The sequence below is a fragment of the Cebus imitator genome, unplaced genomic scaffold (genome assembly GCF_001604975.1).
Source record: "Cebus imitator isolate Cc_AM_T3 unplaced genomic scaffold, Cebus_imitator-1.0 Scaffold629, whole genome shotgun sequence".
Taxonomy (NCBI): domain Eukaryota; kingdom Metazoa; phylum Chordata; class Mammalia; order Primates; family Cebidae; genus Cebus; species Cebus imitator.
Window position 1 is genome coordinate 187,971 of NW_016107944.1, and position 20,080 is coordinate 208,050.

Here is a 20,080-nt window from a genome sequence, read left to right on the forward strand (position 1 = left end):
ACCCAGGAGGCGGAGGTTGCGGTGAGCCGAGATCGCGCCATTGCGCTCCAGCCTGGGTAACATGAGTGACACTCCGTCTCAAAAAAAAAAAAAAAGAAAAGATCTATAACATTCCAACAGGAATTAAATGTTTATGAGGTAGATGTTAAATTTTATTAAATGCATTATTGACATACAGTGATGGTCATTTTTATCTTTAAATTTACTGATTTTTCCAGTTCTATTTATATAATAATATTTTTGCATTCTTAGAATAAGCCACTTTTTAACCAATGATGTAGTATTTTTAAAAATATATGATTGAATTAAATTTGGCTTATATTTCAGTCAAGGAGAGCATCCACATTAGTAAGAATATACTGTGGCTTTCTTTGTTCGTACCATCTTTGAAAAGCTTTGGAATTGGAAATAATATTAATAGTATTAACACTACTTTTATCAAAACAAGTTGGAATACTTTCCACCTTTTCTGTACTTTGGAAAATTTTTCAAGTTTCTATTATTTGAATAACACCTTCATAATTCTGGCTATATTTGCATTCAACTGTCTTATGTGTTTAATATTTTTCTGCATAAACTTAATATTGACTCATTTCTTCTTTAACCTAACCTGGTCCTAAACAACAGACATAATTAAATGTACTAGTTATAGTTTTTCTAACATATTTTAATTATTAAAATAAGAAATCATCTGTACATATCTTATATCATTACCTATGCCCTTTGTAATAAGTAATATCTAATATCTTTGGGAAACATACCACACAACTTTAAATAGCACAGAAATTATATTTTCCTCATATTTGAAAAACTTTACCTATAACACCATCTGGATTCAGGATTATTTTGGGAGCTATTTTCTCAAGTCACTTTGTGACATCTTCCAAGATTATTTTTCTGTCCAAGTGTTTCATTTCTTTATGAATTGATTTTGGTAATTGTTTTTTGTAGATAATTTCAATGTTATCAAGATTTTCTATTTTTTATTCTAGTTTTTTAAAAATCTCCAACATCCCTGATTATATACATTCTTACATAGCTAACTTGGGGTATTGGTGTTATCTTACTTCTTGATGAGTCTAACTAAAACTTTATTGTTTAACAAAGAGCATACTCTTTAGATTTTTCAATTCTAGTGGTTTTCTTTTTTGCTTATTCATATTTATTCAACAAATATTTACTAAATACTATTCATGTGTCTGGTAAAGTACTAGGTACTGAGGAAAGAGAAGAATGAAACAGACATGGTCGTGACTTACTTCATTAATTTCTGCCATTTTTAAAAACTCCCTCCTGTTTTCCCAGATTTCTTTTGCTGTTTCTTTTCTTTCGAATGTCCTTTGTGTAGAACTTACTTTATTTTCATTCCTTATTTTTTGATAATAAATGCTTTCAGAGGAATAAATTTGTTTATTATTTGTAACTTTATTAGTATTTCATATTTTTCTAAATGATCTATAATTGTAGTTTTCAATTCCTATTTGAGTCAAAATTTCCAAATAGATTGTTTTTAAAATGTCAACTTTCATTATTTACAGTTTTATTGCATTATGATCACAGAGTGACCAGTAAAATTTCCTTTGAATGACAGTAATGAGGATTTTTTTTCTGGCCTTAGCATAAATCAATATGTTAACCATTCCATGATCATTTTGGAAAAATGGTTTGTGTAAGACATGGTTAAATTCTCTCACTACACTTGTGAGTTTTTCCATGCATTTCAAATAGGTCTTGCTTTAGTTACTTCCAGTTGCTATTTAATGAGTGGACTTTGTAACTGCTACTTTTTCTTCTTGAATTGTACTTTTGTCAGTATAAAAGGTCCTATCTCATTTAATATAATTTGTGGTGTACTGTCTTTAACTGATACTACTGTTTCAGTAGAATTATTTTTTAAGATAGACAAAGCCAAGAAAGATATCCACAATTAAATCACATTTTGTTTTACTCTCAAGAAAGATACTGCTACGCACAGAATGGGAGAAGATTTTTGCTATCTATGCATCTGACAAAGGTCTAATATCCAGAATCTACAAGGAATTTAAACAAATTTACAAGAAAAAAAAACCCCATTAAAAAGTGGACAAAGGACATGAACACATACTTCTCAAAAGACATTTATGCAGCCAACAAACATATGAAAAAAAGCTCAACATCACTGATTATTAGAGAAATGCACATCAAAACCACAATAAGATACCATCTCATGCCAGTCAGAATGTCGATTATTAAAAAGTCAAGAAACAACAGATGCTGGTGAGGCTGTGGAGAAACATACTGTTGGTGGGAACGCAGTCCAACCATTGTGGAAGACAGTGTGGTGATTCCTAAAAGACCTAGAACCAGAAATGCCATTTGACCCAGCAATTCCATTACTGGGTATATATCCAATGGAATATAAATCATTCTATATTATAAAAATTTCTGTATTATAATGGCATCCAGATGCCATGGATGGAGCTGGAAGCCATCATCCTCAGCAAGCTAACGGAACAGAAAACTAAACACCTCATGCTTTCACTTATAAGTGGGAGCTTAACAATGAGAACACATGGACACAGGCAGGGGGTGGGATCAACACACACTGGGGCCCGTCAGGAGGTGAGGGCAGTAAGAGGGAGAGCATCAGGATAAATAGCTAACACATGTTGGGCTTAATACCTAGGTGATGGGTTGATCTGTGCAGCAAACCACCATGGCACATGTTTACTTATGTAACAAACCTGTACATCCTGTACCTGTATCCCAGAACTTAAAATAAAATTGATTTAAATTTTTAAAAAAGATACTGCTTTAAGAGACAGAAAGTATAAAAAAAAAGCAGGCAGTATTCTATCAAGTCAAATTTCTTTGGAGTTAGATGGGAAAATATTTATACGTTTTAAGTGCTAAAGAAGTGCAAACTCTAACCAAGTGATATGGCCACTTGAATGGGGGTCTCGGGCCTCTATTTGAAGCTACACGAATTAAATAAAATATAAGTTGAATGTAAGGCACATGAGTATTATGACACCTCTTTCTTCAAGTGTTGAAGTCCATGCTACGGACAAATTACAAAGGTAGTGAACAAGAATTCTATGCCCAGGCAAAGTACCAATAAAGTGTAAGCGCAAAACATAGCTATCCTCAGATCAAGGTTGAGAAAACTTGTCCAGCACAGAATATCCCTGAATATGCTCAAACCAAATCTCTTCAAGAACATGTTCCAACCAAAGCAAAGTGGCTCAAGTGGATATCTGAAGTCCAGGAAGGGTAAGAATCCCAATCTTGTCCCTGTCAGAGATCCCTGTTGATTAAAAAACCTCAGCAAATTGAGAAGACAACCCCAAAAATTATATGGGACCAGGCATGGTAGCAAACAGTCAACACTTTGGGAGGCTGAGGTGAGAGGACTGTTTGAGGCCAGGAGTTGGAGACTAGCCTGGGCAACATAGTGAGGCCCCATCTCTACAAAAAAAAAAAAAATTCTTTAATTAGCTGGGCATGGTGGCACCACCTGTAGTCCTAGCTACTCACGAGGCTGGCAGAGAGGAAGGTCAAGGCTGCAGTAAGCCAGCATCATACCACTGCACTCCAGCCTGGGCAACAGAGCAAGACTGTGACTCTTAAAAATTTATATGGGAAGAAATCCCAACATTATTTGGAATAAAACACTTATGGAAACATCTTTTAATCCTAGAAAGATTTAGAACAAGTGGGTAAATAATCAAAAGAATCAGACAAATAGTAATAGTAGTCCATATTAAGAAATACCTGCATTATAGAATTATACTTTTAATGTTTAAGAGAATTAGATTAATTAAAGAATAACAGGTCAACCTTGTGATTCCAATTCAAAATGTGCAACTGAGTAATTAAATTGTAATTTTAAGTTTGAAAGTGTGCATCTACATATACACACACACAAAGAGAGAATGTAGACTGGGCACTGTGGCTCACACCTGCAATTGCAGCACTTTGGTAGGCCAAGGTGGGAGGATAGCTTGAGCCCAGGAGTTCAAGAATAGCCTGGACAATATAGAAGCCTCTGTCTTTATTTAAAAAAGAAAAAAAAAACAATTAGCCAGGTGTGGTGGCATGCTCCTATAGTCCCAGCTACTAGGGAAGCTGAGGTGAGAGGATCGCCTATGCCCAGGAGGTCTACACCATGCCATTGCATTCCAGCCTGGGTAACAGAGGGAAACTGTCTCAAAAAAAGAGAGAGAGAGAATATAAATGTTTTGGAATATATAAGAGGACTTAAGAATGACTAAGTTTATTAGAATAATTATTAAATTTAGAAGACTTTAAAAACTGGACTTTTTTTTTTCCAGTCAGACTTTAATAAGAACCTAAATATACTAAATTAATAAACACAAATTAAAATGTTAAATTTATTAGCAAAGTTTGTAAACAGAACTGAGTATTAACCAAAGACTGTTATATAGTGCTTATTAAATTTTACTACATTTATAAATAAAACATATAGAATAACAAGACCGTTGAACCTGAAAGTTTAAAGAGCTCCTTTTTTATTATTCACAACTTTAAATGGCTTAATTTTAAAAATCAAAGTAACATATAAACAAGCTTTTCTACAGTATGTATGTTTGATTTTTCTGTCTTAATTGGGGAAGCTCTCTTTTTAATGGAGAGTTTAACCCATTCACATTTATTACAGTAACTATATTTGACACTACTTCTTAGATTTTTTACTATGTATTATCTTTGATATCTGATGCATGTATCTTCATTGTTTTTTTTTTTTTGGAGACGGAGTTTCGCTCTTGTTACCCAGGATGGAGTGCAATGGTGCAATCTCAGCTCACTGCAACCTCCTCCTTCTGGATTCAAGCTATTTTCTTGCCTCAGCCTCCCGAGTAGCTGGGATTACAGGCATGTGCTACCACGCCTGGCTAATTTTGTATTTATTAGTAGAGATGGGGTTTCTCCATGTTGGTCAGGCTGGTCTCGAACTCCCAACCTCTGGTAATCCACCCACCTCGGCCTCCCAAAGTGCTGGGATTACAGGTGTGAGCCACCACACCAGGCTGCATCTTCACTTTTACAAAAGCAAAGAGAATGCAAAAAAGAGAAAAAACATCCAAGAAATAATGAGCTAACCAGAGAGTGAGATAGGATTAGAAAGCAACCACTCCAGACCAAAATATTATGTTGGAGGGTTCAGAAGAATTAACAGCTAAAGCTTATCAGGCACTTTCTATGTGTGTCTATATTAAGCCTTCATATGTTTTAACCTATGAATCACCACAATAATCCTGAAAGGTAGGTTATATTACTCTTCCCTTTTCTAGATGAAGAAGTTGAGGCTCGAGTCTGCAATCCCAGCACTTTGGGAGGCCCAGGTGGGCAGATCACCTGAGGTCAGGAGTTTGAGACCAGCCTGGCCAACATGGCAAAACCCTGTCTCTACTAAAAACACAAAAATTAGCCAGGTGTCGTGGCACACACCTGTAGTGTCAGCTACTAGGGACAGCTACTTAGTAGCTGTAGTCCCAGGTACTGAGGCAGGAGAATGAATATCTTGAACCTGGGAGGCAGAGACTGCAGTAAGCCAAGAACAGGTCATTGAACTCCAGCCCAGACAACAGAATGAGACTCTGTCTCAAAAAAAAAAAAAAGAAAAAAAGAAGTGACAGAACTGAGTTTGAAAAGGCAGCCTCGCTCCAGAACCCAAACTCTTAACCACTGTGCTTCTTGGTTTTAAGAAAAAAGAAATTCCCTCTACCAGTCTGCAAAAGTAAGAAACTGGGTAATAGGATAAAAGCATATTAATTTTAAAAGTAGTCAGGAAATTGAGACCATCCTGGCTAACACAGTGAATCCCCGTCTCTACTAAAAATACAAAAAATTAGTTGGGCGTGGTGGCACATGCCTGTAGTCCCAGCTACTCAGGAGGCTGAGGCAGGAGAATCGCTTGAACTCGCTAGGCGGAGGTTGCAGTGAGCTGAGATCACACCACTGCACTCCACCCTGAGCGAGAGGGTGAGACTCCATCACAAAAAAAAAAAAAAAGTAAACAGCAATAATACTTGTACCAACTCTTTTCCATTCTCCTTACTCCTCCCTCCTGTCATCATAGATCATGAGTTATGCAATGTAAGATTCCATTGTCTTCTCTATAAATCTACACATACTACCTGCTTCTCCAGTAAATAATACATGAGATCCTGATATTTTAAATGCTGATTGGCTTTCCATTTTTAGAATCAACCTATAAACGATGCACAGAAGATTTAATAACACTAATTACGGAACAGAACGTAAATGTTCTAGTCATGTGAAAGGTTAAGAGGCAGGCTGGGAATAAGTCGGGGAAGGGGATTCCGAGAATAAGGCAGAAGACATTTAGTGGCACTACATTCTCATTTACCTGTAGTGAAGCCTAGCACACTGTTTAAAGCTGGTGAGTCAAGAAATACAAGTGGAAAACAACAGATTTCCTTAGAATTTTAAAGTTTTTTTTTTTTAGACAGAATCTTACTCTGTCACCCAAGCTGGAGTGCAGTGGTGCGATCTCGGCTCACTGCAACCTCCACCTCCCTGGCTGAAGTGATTCTCCTGCCTCAGCCTCCCAGGTAGGCTGGGATTGCAGGCGCCCATCACCACACCTGGCTAATTTTTGTATTTTTAGTAGAAACAAAGTTTCACCATGTTGGCCAGGCTGGTCTCAAAATGAAAATTTCATATAGCAAAGTGGAAAGAATTTTACAGTAAACTTCTGTATACTACCACCTGTATTCCACCATTAGCATTTTTATACCAACGATGAATTTGGAAAATTTAAGTATGACTTGCAGAAATGAGGGATGAGGGGAATATGTAGTAGGGAAAACGTACTTAATTCCTCAACTTTCATAGTGTGGGTGAGTAGTAGAGAGGCTTTAAAGCTAACAAATCAACAAACAGTAAAGGTATAGTGTACAATGTAGAATTATAGAGTTAACTACCATTTCTTTGAAATGCATCAAAAATAAGACGGACTAATAGGTGGGCAGAGGGATGAATAGAGAGATGTACAAATAAAGCAAATACAGCAAAATATTAATTTAGAATCTAGATGGTTGGTACATAGGTGTTTACTATGCAAGTCTTAATTCTTCTGATTAAAATGTTTGTAATAAAATACTGACGCCAATGTGGTTGAGAGTGGTCACCATGTCTACAAAGACACACTAATGTTTACCAACATCCATGCTTCTCTCTGCTTGGCGCGCTGCAGTCCCCTGGCACGTCGGTGGGACCGTGTGACTAAGCCTGGCCAGCGAAACGTTCGTGGAAATGATGTGCATCACTTCTAGGCTTGGCTCCTAAAATCTCCTGCAGGGTCCTCCACACGCCTTCTCCTCTGCTGACTGCTGGCAGATTCAGAGCAAGTTGGGAGCCATATGTTGAAGAGGAGCATCCACTAGCCTGAGACTCTAACCACCTTTTAATGGCCCCCAACTCACACCAGATGCGACATGAGGGAGAAATCAACTTTCACTGTCCTAAGTGGCTATTTTGGAATTTATCTGTAACCACGGTTAGCATTAACTGTAACTAATACAGAGTGCACCTGAGGAGCTTTTATTTCATGTAATTTGCAATAACTTTTTAAACACATACATGCAAATTTAAAATTAATAAGCTAGTATGGGGTCTGGGGAAAACCTTACTTTCTAAGACTAAACTTACCTTCTAAGACTTCTTTAGCACTTTGGGCACCTTTGTGTCAATATAAAAAGGCAAAACTGCAAAATGCACCCCTTGGAACTCTGGGTTGCTACAACCCTGGTGGGCCCACTCAGCTCTCTAAGCAGATGCCTTTGAATAGTACACAGACTGCACAACTATGCCTGGCAGCCCTAACAATGCAGGTGCTGACAACCTGGTTGGAAACTGAAGGACTGTAAACTAGGACCTTTTAGGAAGCAAGAGACAGTCACCAGCTTTCTCTGCCCAGGCTGAAAATTTCAGATATGACATTTTCATATCTTTTACTTGATCTATTTATCTTATCCATTTTGCAATACCACATTAAGTCATGATGCCCCAATTCAAAGGACTGCAGATACTACAAAAGAGGAATCCTGCTGCCACCACAGCCAATTCCAAGGCTAGAAAAGAAGCAGCAGCTGAGAAGCTGCCTTCTGCCTTAGACACACCCCAGAGGGGATGAGTTTCCACCCAGAAAAGAAGGTGCACTCTTAACTCTTACAGGGGGTCTGAGATGGGGATTTTATCTCTTTACCCTTTAAAGAGACTCTTGCTATCCAAGCAACTGAGGTCCTGCGGCAGTCAACCATGGAGGTGTTCCACTGGGATCTCTTTTTCAAGAAAGAGCTTGGCCAGGTGCAGTAGCTCACCGCTAAAATCCCAGCACTTTGGGAGGCTGAAGCAGAAGTATCACTTGAGTCCAGGAGTTTGGGACTAGCCTGGGCAACACAGCAAGATCCCATCTCTACACCGGGTGCAGTGGCTCACACTTGTAATCCCAGCACTGTGGGAGGCCTAAGCAGGCGTATCACTTGAGGTCAGAAGTTCAAGACCAGCCTGGCCAACATGGCGAAACCCCATCTCTACTAAAAATACAAAAATTAGCCTGGTGTAGTGGTGCGCACCTGTAGTCCCAGCTACTCAAGAGGCTGAGGCAGGGGAATTACTTGAACCCGGGAGGCAGAGGTTGCAGTGAGCCAAGATCGTATCACTACACTCTAGCCTGGATGACAGAACAAGACTCCATCTCAAAAAAAAAAAAAAAAAAAAAACTCTACAAAAAAGCAAAACAAATAGTCAGGCCTATGGTCCAGCTACTTGGGTGGCTGAGGTGAGAGGATTGCCTGAGCTTGGAAGGTCAAGACTGCAGTGAGCCATGACCACAGCACTGCACTCCACCCTGGGTGACAGTCAGACTTAAAAAAAAGAAAAAACGAAAATGCCATTCAGCTGCAAGGCCTGCAGAGGGCTGACAGCCTCCAGCTGTTGGCGCCACAAGGATCCTAGGACTCGTGTTAGCTTCTGAGCTGAAAGCATGTTCTTCCCAAGTAGCCTCTAGCCAATGACTGACCACAGAAAGACTTGTGACTGTCCTTTCTGCCCAACCTGAGACCCCTCTAATGGGTGGGCTTTGCTCTGGAGCTCCCCCATCAGCTGGCCAAGACTTCGGGTCTACATCATTAGCTGAGGCTCTCCCTGCCCAAATCTGCTGCCTACCGCTTCCCTTTCATAGGTGTTGGGTCTGCATCACACTCAAAAGCTTTCCTTGCCCAGGCTGGCCTCAAATTCCTCAAATTCTGCTTCCTATCCCTTTTGTGTTTCTTGGGTGCATTCCTAATTCTAAATGTCTGTTCTCCATGGACAAAACTGACACAGCACAGGAACCATGTGACACTCAGGCCTGCATGCTGCTTTTACTCATCACTCATCCAGCCTCCCTTCTGCTTCCCCTTTATATCCTTTTGGTCCCCTTGCTCTGATGACTCACGGAAGCACTTGTTAAGATTCTAGTCCAATGTACCACAACTGCCAGTTGGGGCCATGCGACCTCATCCCACTCCCTGTGGTAAAGCAGACTGAAAACACACATTTTCTTTCGAGACACAGTCCTGCTTTGTAGCCAGGCTGGAGTGCAGCGGCACAATCTCGGCCCACTGCAACCTCCACCTTCCGGTTCAAGCAATTCTCCTGCCTCAGTCTCCTGAGCAGCTGGGACTACAGGCACACGCCACCATGCCCAGCTAATTTTTGTATTTTTAGTAGAAACGGGGATTCACCATGTTAGCCAGGATGGTCTTGAACTCCTGACCTCGTAATCCGCCTGCGTTGGCCTCCCAAAGTGCTGGGATTAGAGGCGTGAGCGACCATTCTTTGGAAAATACAATAAAATAAGTCACTGGCATAAACGTTCTTTTTATGTCCTATCCATCAGAGTGCTTTAAAAAGTAAGGTCACTAAAAAATTGGAACACAGGTATCCAAATCACTCTTAAAAACTCCTAACAACAGTGTTTTCACAATTTTAACACAAAGGAATAATACATAGGGGTTTTCACAATATCTGGACAGGCATGTAACTAATGAGAGGTGTTTTTTAAATGTTGCATATCCTTTACCGAACAGTTATCAACAGGGTTCTAAGTACATTATTTTTATTTTATGAATATTTTATTTTATGTATATGCATATTAGTGGTTATTCTGCCAAAAAAAAAAAAAAAAAAAAAGTCTGAACAACTGCTGTGTAGAGTCACTTCAATGCAGTAAGCCGGCCCCTGAAATTTTTCTTCACATATTCCTGTGTGGCTGTCCAAGTTTTCCATCCTGGCTCTGGTTCCAGTCCGATGTACCCCAGGTGCCAGGGAGGCCCCCGCCTCCGCCCCGCCCCGAGGATACGGCCGGCCGGGGCGCTGGGAGGTGAAGGAGGAGCAATGCGCAGAGGCCGGGACAACCCAGCGTCCTACAGCCAGCTCCCAGCTCCGGAAAAGGTCACTCGGAAAAGTCGCTTCACCTCTCAAAGCCTCAAAGTCCTCGTTCAAATTAAAATTAAAATATTACGCCTTCGGAAAATGTTTAGAGTTCTGACTTTCTCACAGAAACACATACCCGTCACCTGCACGCCCCCCAACGCCAGCATCAGGTCAACCATCTCTTTCCTATACGCCAAGATGCCATTTTTCAGGCAAAACTAAAACCCATTTGCTTCACGTGACGGTCCAGAAATGTTTCGTTTTGCTTTTAAAAGCAACCCTGGTTATCAGCATCTAACTCTGCTGGGGGCCAGGATAAGCGCCCAGAAGACAAAAACTGCTGCCCGGCTGACTCCACCAAGCTCACTCAGGACTGAGGAAGTAAAAACGGGGTAACCAGAGGCGCGCCCGACATCCCAGAACAAGCACGGACTATTCCGGAGAAGGAACAGTCGCCGGGCAGCCCTAGCGTGAGTGTGAGGGGCAGAACCGCGGGCGCCACAAAGTGCGGGGCCCGCGGCCGAGAGGGAGCAGCCGCGGGGCACGCCCTCCCCGCATACGCCCGGAAAGTCCGCGGGCGGCCTGCGCGCTCAGGAGACCCAGTCTAGGCGCAGGCCAGGCGCGCAGGTGGGACCCCGCGGCAGGGACCCCGCGGCTCCCGCCTGGCGGCCCCGGCTCCCAGGTGCGCGTTCAGGACGAGCGGCGTTTCCTGGTCGCAGCGCCGGCACAGGTAATTTCACATTCCCCTGCGCCGCATTCCAACGGCAAGAATCACGCGCCGGGACCTTAGTCTTTCGCTCGCCCCCCTGGGCGCCGCGGGCCGGAGGCGGTGGGGGAAGGGCGCTCGGCCAGGGGGTGGGGAGCGGCGCGACCCCGCCAGCCGCACAGACCTGGTTCCGGATCCTCGGGCCGTCCTGAGTGGTTGCCCATGCTTAGCCGACTCCGGAGCGGCCAGCTGGCCGGCCTCGGACGGAGTGTCCACCGTGCCGAACTCGCGCAGTCTCCGGCTGGCGAGGCGTCTGCGTCCGGCGGCTCCGCTCCAGTCAAAGAAAGGGCCGGGCGCCTTCCAGTTCCCAGAGGCTGCCGGCGCAGCGGCTCTTCTCCCGCGCCCGCGGGCCCCGCCCCCTCATCTGCATCCTGCCCGCCCGGCACGGCCCGCCCCCTTCATCTGCATCCTGCCGGACCACCTCCACTGCACGCCGCCCGCCAGGCTTGGCCCGCCCCCTCATCTGCATACTGTCCGCCCACCTCATCTGCGTTTCCTCCTTTGCGGCTAGAGGGCTCCCAGCAGTGGGCGGGACGCACCGGCTGACCGGCTGCAGGCCTCCACCCGCGGACGCTGAGGACTGCAGCTGCACAAGGAAGACTGGAAAAACCCCACTGCGGGGAGACGGGAGCCTATTGCCTCCGAAAAGGCAAAATCCTGCGCTTGTGAAACTAGACCTATCAGGACAAGAGAAACCTTGGACAGGCGCTTCATAAGCATTTTTGGGGTGAATGAATGAATGAATGAACAACTCGAGGAGGATGTGAAGAAAAATAACGCTAACAAAGACGTGCTCATTATCCAAAATGAATACTATGGCTAATAATAAAAATGCATACCAATCATAAGTACAAACTGTTCTGCTGCTGTCAGAAATTACTAAAATGGAAATTACCCTGAACGACTTTCATCCTTCATCTGACAGTGAAAACACTTACGAGTAAATCTTGCAGTAAAAATATTTAGGACTAATAAAATTATTAGTGGTATGACTGGTTCTATCTCCTGCATCACTTGAGCACTGTGGTCCATTCTCAGGTCTCACGCATTAACAGCGTAGGACAGGACTGATCACTCCTGACGCCTCAAAACAGTGTGTTCACTTGGTTCCAGGACACTACGCTCTCCTAGTTTTCTGCGCAACCCCTAAAAGCCTCGTCCCAGTCCCCTTTGTTGGTTCCCCCTCATTTTGACCTCTAAACCCTGAGCCCTAAAGCTCAGCCAACATACCTCTTTCCTATATACTCCCTTGGTCTTTAATCTACCAACCTGTGGCTTTTAAATATCATCTACATATCTCCAGGCTGGTTCCCTCTTCTAATTCCAGACTCATTTATCCAGCTACCTTCTTGACAGCTTCTCTTAACATCTCCACTTAGCTTTTCTAATAGTCCTGTCCATCTCCATAAATGGCAGTTCCGTTCTTCCAGTGACTCAGGCCAGAAGCCTCGACTCCTTTCACACGCCACATCTAGTCCTTCAGCAAGGCCTGTCAGTGTGTATATCATAAATAGCCCCACATTTCGGCACTTCTCACCTCCTCCACTGCTACCATCTGATCCAAGCCACTGTCATCTCCTGCCAGGATTATTGCAACTGCCTCCTAACCAGTCTCACTTCTGCCCTTGCCTCCTTATAGTCCCCACATACAGTGAGAGTGATGCTTCTAAAACCTAGGTCCAATCATTAGGTTACACCTCCACTTGTCTCTCTGTGTCACTTGGAGGAAAACTCAAAGCCCTTAAAATGGCCTGCAAGGTCCTGAATAATCTTCTCCGCCCTTCATCAGCAAACTCATCAACTCACCTTCCCCTTCTCACATTATTCTTGCTACACCAGCCTCCTCACTGTTCCTCAAATAAGCGAAGCATGTTCCCATCTCAGGGCCTTGGAATTTGCACTTGGTGTTCCCTCTGCCTGGAACATTCTTCCCCCAGACACCTACATTGCATAGACCATGTCTCACCCTCTCTCACTCCGTGGGCCTTTGCTCAAATGTCACCCTACTAAGGGGGCTTCTCTCATCACACCACATTAAATAGTAAGCCAGACCCTCAGCACACACCCTCTCCTACTGGCCTCTGTGACACTGATTGCCATTCCATTTACTACATGTTTACTAATTATTGTCCCTCCACTAGAGTGTAAACTTTATAAACACAGGCACTCAGAACAAATGAATGAAAACAAATGAATGAACCAATGTATAGGCTGCATGTAGCAGACACAAATTAGCCCTTAAATACACATTACTTCCTTTTAGTGGCAGTACCATGATTTGGTTTCTCCCCCAAAACTAGTGCGTCAAAAACATGAGTCACGGTTTTATTTCTGTAATGTATCAAATGTAACACAATACTAAGCATGTGCAAATATACTAAGGAAAATAAATAGCAGGGAACAATATTAGAGCAGAAATGCATATGACACCAATATTAGAGCAGAAATGCATGACACCAATGTTAGAGCAGAAATGCAAATGACACCCTTCTAAAAAGGTGATTAGAGGCCAGGCGTGGTGGCTCATGCCTATAATCTCAGCACTTTGGGAGGCCGAGGCAGGTGGATCACGAGGTCAGGAGATTGAGACCAACCTGGCCAATATGGAGAAACCCCGTCTCTACTAAAAATACAAAAATTAGCCAGGCATGGTGGCAGGTGCCTGCAGTCCCAGCTACTCGGGAGGCTAAGGCAGAAGAATCGCTTAAACCTATGAGGCGGAGGTTGCAGTGAGCTGAGATCACACCACTGCACTCCAGCCTGGGTGACAGAGCAAGACTCCGTCTCAAAAAAANAAAAAAAAAAAAAAAAAAAAAAAAAAACCAAAAAGGTCATTAGCCCAGAAAAGACCGTCAACTTCCCCAAATAGTTCAGAAATGATAGGTAAAGCCTGGGTTTGTGATCACGGTAAGAGTGATGCAACTTCAATTTACAAAACAGTTACATACTTATTTTGAGTTTTGGAAATCAATGAGTTAATTTACTAATTCTGTAAAATGTGATGTAATTCACATGTCTCTTTATGGAAACTGGACAAGTAAGACACCAGCCCAGCCCGGACGCCTATGGCTCTCTCACCTACCACATTTAAAATACATAGTCAAGCCCTGCACATTTCATCTCCTTAACATTTTTCAGACTTTGCCTCTCTCTTGTCTTTGCTACATCTTTCATTCACAAGGGCTACTACATTAGCTTCCCAACTAACTCACTACTTCCAGTTTTGCTGCTGCTCAAATTGCTCCTCCACCTGATTTACCAAAAATGCAAATCTGACCTCACCATGCCTCTGCCTAGAAGTTCCTGTGGCTCCACTCTACCATGAAGATGAAGTCCTTTTAAGCTTAGTACACACTAAGGTCCTTCATAATCACCTCCACCCCTACACCTACTGAGCCAGCTGTAACTCCCTGAACACACCCTATTGTTTCAGGCCCCTATGCTTCCATATCTGCTATATTCCCTCTGTTTCAACACCTCTTCCATAACTGAACTGCCTGGCAAATGCTTATTCATCTGCTATGAACTGAGTTGTATCCTTCTTAAATTCATGTTGAAGCCCTAACCCCCAATGTGATGGTATTTGGAGATAGGGACTTTAGGAGGTAATTAAGGTTAAATGAGGTCATGAGGGTGGGGCCCTAATCCAGCAGGATAGGTGGCCTTATAATAAGAGGAAGAGATCTTTCTCTCTCCCTCTTTCTGCTATGTGAGGTCACAGTGAGATGGTGGCATGTATAAGCCAGGAAGAGTCCTCGCCAGAAGCTGGCCATGCTGGCACTCTGAACTCAGACTTCCAGCCTCTGACACTCTGAGAAATAAATCTCTGCTGTTTAGGCCACCTAGTCTGTGGTATTCAGCCCACGCAGAGTAATATCTTTCATCTTTTAAATTCTTGCTCTGTGATCACCCCCATTTAGTGGGCCTGCACATCTCAGAATTCAATGCTATCTCCCTCATGGTACTTCTGTACCTTGTATTATTTTAACCTTTTTTTTTTTTTGAGACAGAGTCTTGCTCTCTTGCCTAGGAGTGCAGTGGTGCGATCTTGGCTCACTGCAACCTCTGCCTCCCAGGTTCAAGTGACTCTTGTGCCTCAGCCTCCCAAGTAGGTGGGATTACAGGTGCGTGCCACCATGCCTGGCTAATTTTTGTATTTTTGGAGAGCTGGGGTTTCACCATGTTGGCCAAGCTGGTCTCAAACTCCTGACCTCAAGTGATCCACCTGCCTCTGCCTCCAGAGTAGCTAGGATTACAAGCATGAGCCACCAGGCCCGGCCTATTTTAACCATTCTTTCTTATGAGATCATGAACTCTTTGAGTGGCACTGATGCTGTCTTATTCATCTTTGCATCCGTAATACCTAATAAATAACTCAGTTAAGGATATAGGCCAGGTCCGTGGTGGTTCACACCTATAATCCCAGCACTTTGGGAGGCCGAGGCAGGCAGATCACTTGAGGTCAAGAGTTTGAGACCAGCCTGGCCAACATGGTGAAACCCCATCTCTACCAAAAATACAAAAATTGGCTGGGTATGGTGGTGTGTGCCTGTAATCCCAGCTATTTAGGAGGCTAAGGGATGAGAATTGTTTGAACCCAGGAGGCAGAGGATGCAGTGAGTTGAGATTGTGCCACTATCCTCCAGCCTGGGTGACAGGGTGAGTCTCCATCTTGAAAAAAAAAAAAGAATATGTTTATTTCTAATACAACTAAAGCATAACTTCTCAAACAAACAATTCTATGGTTATTATTTGAATCTCTGAGTATACTTTGCCAGCCAGTGAAATTGTTATTGCAGTGAAAAGACTAAGTAATATAAAAACATTCAGTCTGCCCAAATTAACCTGTAATTTTAACAAAATTCAAACCAATCATGAACTTGATGTGTTTATTCCAAAATTCACCTGGAAGAATAAAGTACTGGAAAAATCTAGAAAAATTTGGGAAAGGAAGAATGAAAAAGAGAAATCTACCTTATTAAAAAACACCAGCCAGGTGTGGTGGTTCATGCCTGTAATCCCAGCACTTTGGGAGGCCAAGGTAGATGGATGGCATGAGGAGTTTGAGACCAGCCTGGCCAACATGGTGAAACCCCATCTCTACCCAAAACACACACACACAAAAGTAGCCAGGCAGGGTGATGCATGCCTGTAGTCCCAGCTACTCGAGAGGCTGAGATGGAAGAATCACTTGAAACCAGAAAGCAGTGGTTGCAGTGAGCCAAGATCGTGCCACTGCACTCCAGCCTGGGCAACAGAGTAAGACCCTGTCTCAAAAAAAAAAAAAAAAAAAAAAAAAAAAAAAAAAAAAAAAAAAAAAAAAAAAAGAAGAGCTATAAAATTATATTAAAAAGTGTGGTTATAACAAAGTGGAAAAATGGAAATTCCCAAAAAATTGACTTGAGAGATTTTAACATGTGGCACTTCAAATTAAGTGAAAGCCCTATTTCACTCTTTATGACAAAATAAATTCCAAAAAAATTAAAAATAAAAAAATCCCATTTCAATACAAATTTAATTGTAAAATGTTAAGATATAAAAATATAAGTCCTAGAAGTAAATATGAATGAATATTTTTATATTACAGAGAAAATGTCCTTCTATATTGTCCAGCTTTTCATTTTGAACATTTTCAAATTCATAGAAAAGTGTGCAGACAATAATGAACACTGTTATATATCCATCATCTACATTTACCAATTACAAATTACATTTGCTTTTCACCCTACCCCTATTTTCCTTTTTGTTGAATCATTTGATAATATGTCGCAGATATCATGCCGCTTTGCCCCTAAGCACATCCAGCATCATCTCCTAGGGCATTCTGCTGTAATAACTTATCATACCTAAAAAAATGTTATTTTCAAAGTATCATATAGTATATAGTTCATACTCAAATTTCCCTGTCTCCAAAATGTCTTTTATATACCTTAGAAAAATTAATTCCAGGATCCAATCAATGTTAAATACTGTTTGAGAAAGACACATCTTGAAACATCCTTGATCAATGATAGTTTTTGATGCTTATAGAGGTTACCTGACAACACTATTTTAAAAGGAGGTAGAGAAATTTAACACACTCCCAGTAATTATTCCTGGGGGATGGCCTCACAATTTTAAGTATTAAATAACACTATAAACATGTCTTAAGGTTGACTTTTTTTTTTTTTTTTTTTTTGAGATGGAGTCTTACTGTCAACCAGGCTGGAGTGCAAAGGCACAATCTCGGCTCACTGCAACCTCCATCTCCCGGTTCAAGCGATTCTCCTGCCCAACCTCCCGAGTAGCTGGGATTACAGCTACCTGCCATCATGCCAAGCTACTTTTTGTATTTTTAGTAGAGACAGGGTTTCACTATGTTGGTCAGGCTGGTCTCGAACTCCCCACCTCAGGTGATCCACCTGCCTCCGCCTCCCAAAGTGCTGGGATTACAGATATAAGCCACCACACCCAGCCAGTGATAACTTTAAAAAGCAGTACAGGGACTAGTCAGGTTGTGGCAATCACACATCCTAGGCAAACAAAAAACCAATTGCCTGAATGTTATATGAATAGGATAAAATTTCCAGTGGAATCAAGGAGTCCAGTGGAATCAAGCAACAGGTGGAAGTGGAACTGATGTGCTCTGTATCTGCTGTAAACCTTAAAAGTGGCTCTAATGATCATGTTGACAGAGTGAAGTGTCAAAGACGCCTTTGATGCCTATAAAAAAAGCAACAGTATACAGACACTCCTCAACTTATGATGGGTTACATCCCAATAGACCATTGCAAACTGAAAATATCCTAGGTCGAAATGGGCTTTGTAGACAGGATGGATGCAAAAACTCTGGCAAACAATAGTCCAAAAAATGCTGACAACGCAGTGCTGTGAAGGTTTATCACGATCGCAGGGCTGTCTAGGAGTTGCGGTTCACAACCACTGCCCAGTATCACGAGAAAGTGTAGCTCCACATATCGCTAGCCGGGTAAAAGATCAAATTCAAAATTTGCAATACAGTATAGCTTTTGTACCATTGCAAAATAAAAAAACTCCTAAGTGAAACCATCATAAGTCAGAGACTGTCTGCAATTTCTAAAATACTGTGTTTCTATAACGTGTAATTTCAAATGTAAAGGTATAACTAAGTTGACAACTTGGACATTATAATTACATATTTTCTACTTTACCTATATTCTAAATGTTTTAAGGAAGACAAAAAATTTTTATGGATCTTCACTGAATATAAGGATTCCTTATATACAGACATAAACAATAAAATAATGTATACCTAGTCCCATTTTTATTAAAAATTTCTATATTCTACTGCACATATTAATATGTATAGAAACAAATTTTAATACATACAAAGCAAATTATTAGAAATAACTATAACTGAAATACAAAATTAGGACTTTTATTTTCTATAGCAGGTATCTCTAATGCTTTAATAAATATATTTCACTTTTATGACCAGAACACATTAAAAAAGTACATAACCTTAAACTCAGTAGTTATTCTTATAGAATTTTATTTGAAAGAAATAGTTATAGGCCAGGCATGGTGGCTCAAACCTGTAATCCCAGCACTTCCTTTTTTTTTTTTTTTGGACAGAGTTTTCACTCTTGTTGCCCAGGCTGTAGTGCAATGATATGATCTTGGCTCACTACAACCTCCGCCTCCTGGGTTCAAGCGATTCTCCTGCCTCAGCCTTCCGAGTAGCTGGGATCACAGGCATGCGCCATCACACCTAGCTAATTTTGTATTTTTAGTAGAGACGGGGTTTCTCCTGACCTCAGGTGATCCACCCGCCTTAGCCTCCCAAAGTGCTGGGTTTACAGGTGTGAGCCACTGTGCCCAGCCAATCCCAGCACTTTCAAAGGCTGAGGCAGGCAGTTCAGGGGTTCAAGGCCAGCCTGGCCAACACAGTGAAAACCCGTCTCTACTAAAAATACAAAAATTAGCCAGGCATGGTGGCACATCTCTGTATTCCCAGCTACTTGGGAGGCTGAGGCAGGAAAATCACTTGAATCCGGGAGGCCAAGGTTGCAGTGAGCTGAGATTGTGCCACTGCACTACAGCCTGGGCAACAGAGTGAGACTCCATCTCCAAAAAAAAAAGAATAGTTACAAATTTATATAAACATCTAGCTTGCAAGATAATTCTTAACCTTTATTGAGAAATAATTACATGCCAGGTACTAGTGTAAGTACTTTATATATTTCAATTTATAAAACAAAACTATTTTCTAACTCAAAGATTGGAAAAGGACTGAGAGGGTGAGTAACTTGCCTAAGTTTGCTCCACTAGAAAGCAGCAGAGCCGGGATTTAAACCTGTGTCCCCAAGTCCACCCCAGGGTTTGGTGATTCACTGGAAGGACTCACAAGACTCAGCACACAGTTGTACTCAGAGCTATGATATATTACAGCAAAAGGATACAAAGCAAGGGAAAAGGTCTACAAGGCCAAGTCCAGAGGAAACTAGGTACAAGCTTCCAAGAATTTTCTCCCAGTATAGTCATTAGAAGTGTACTTAATTCTCCCAGCAATGAGCTGTGACAACATGTGTTAAATGTTGTCTGCCAGGGAAACTCACTTAGAGACTTAGCACCCTAGGTTCTTACCAGGGGCTGATCATGTAGGCTCCTGGAAGGAAAACAGGAGTTCAGCATAAATTACAGTGTTTGCACAGTTAATGCAGTGAGCCATTCTTATCAATAAGGGTGGTAGGAACCCTTCTGAAATCCAGGTTCCCTGACACCAGCCAAGTGTCAACCTTGCAAGCAGCCTTTCCAAGGACAGCAGTCCCAGGCCTGCTACAGTCGCGCTTTTCTGCAGAGAAACCATTTAACTCCAGAGTATGTGCTTTTTTTTTTTTTTTTTTTTGA

The 20,080-nt window shown here is 42.0% G+C and overlaps 1 protein-coding gene across 7 annotated transcripts in view; it reads right to left on the reverse strand.

Moving 5' to 3' along the window:
- SPECC1 (sperm antigen with calponin homology and coiled-coil domains 1) overlaps positions 1 to 20,080 on the reverse strand; it is a 269,791-nt gene that overhangs the window by 171,313 nt on the left and 78,398 nt on the right. For 2 of the 7 annotated variants that reach the window (XM_037734511.1, XM_017517389.2), the window contains exon 1: positions 11,337 to 11,580. The exons of 4 other annotated variants lie outside the window; for them this stretch is intronic. In XM_037734511.1, coding sequence (XP_037590439.1) covers positions 11,337 to 11,376 — 40 coding nt within the window. In that variant the 5' untranslated portion in view covers positions 11,377 to 11,580. Of the gene's footprint in view, positions 1 to 11,336; positions 11,584 to 20,080 lie in introns of those variants that run through there. One more of the 7 variants, XM_017517386.2, reaches the window with a different exon arrangement.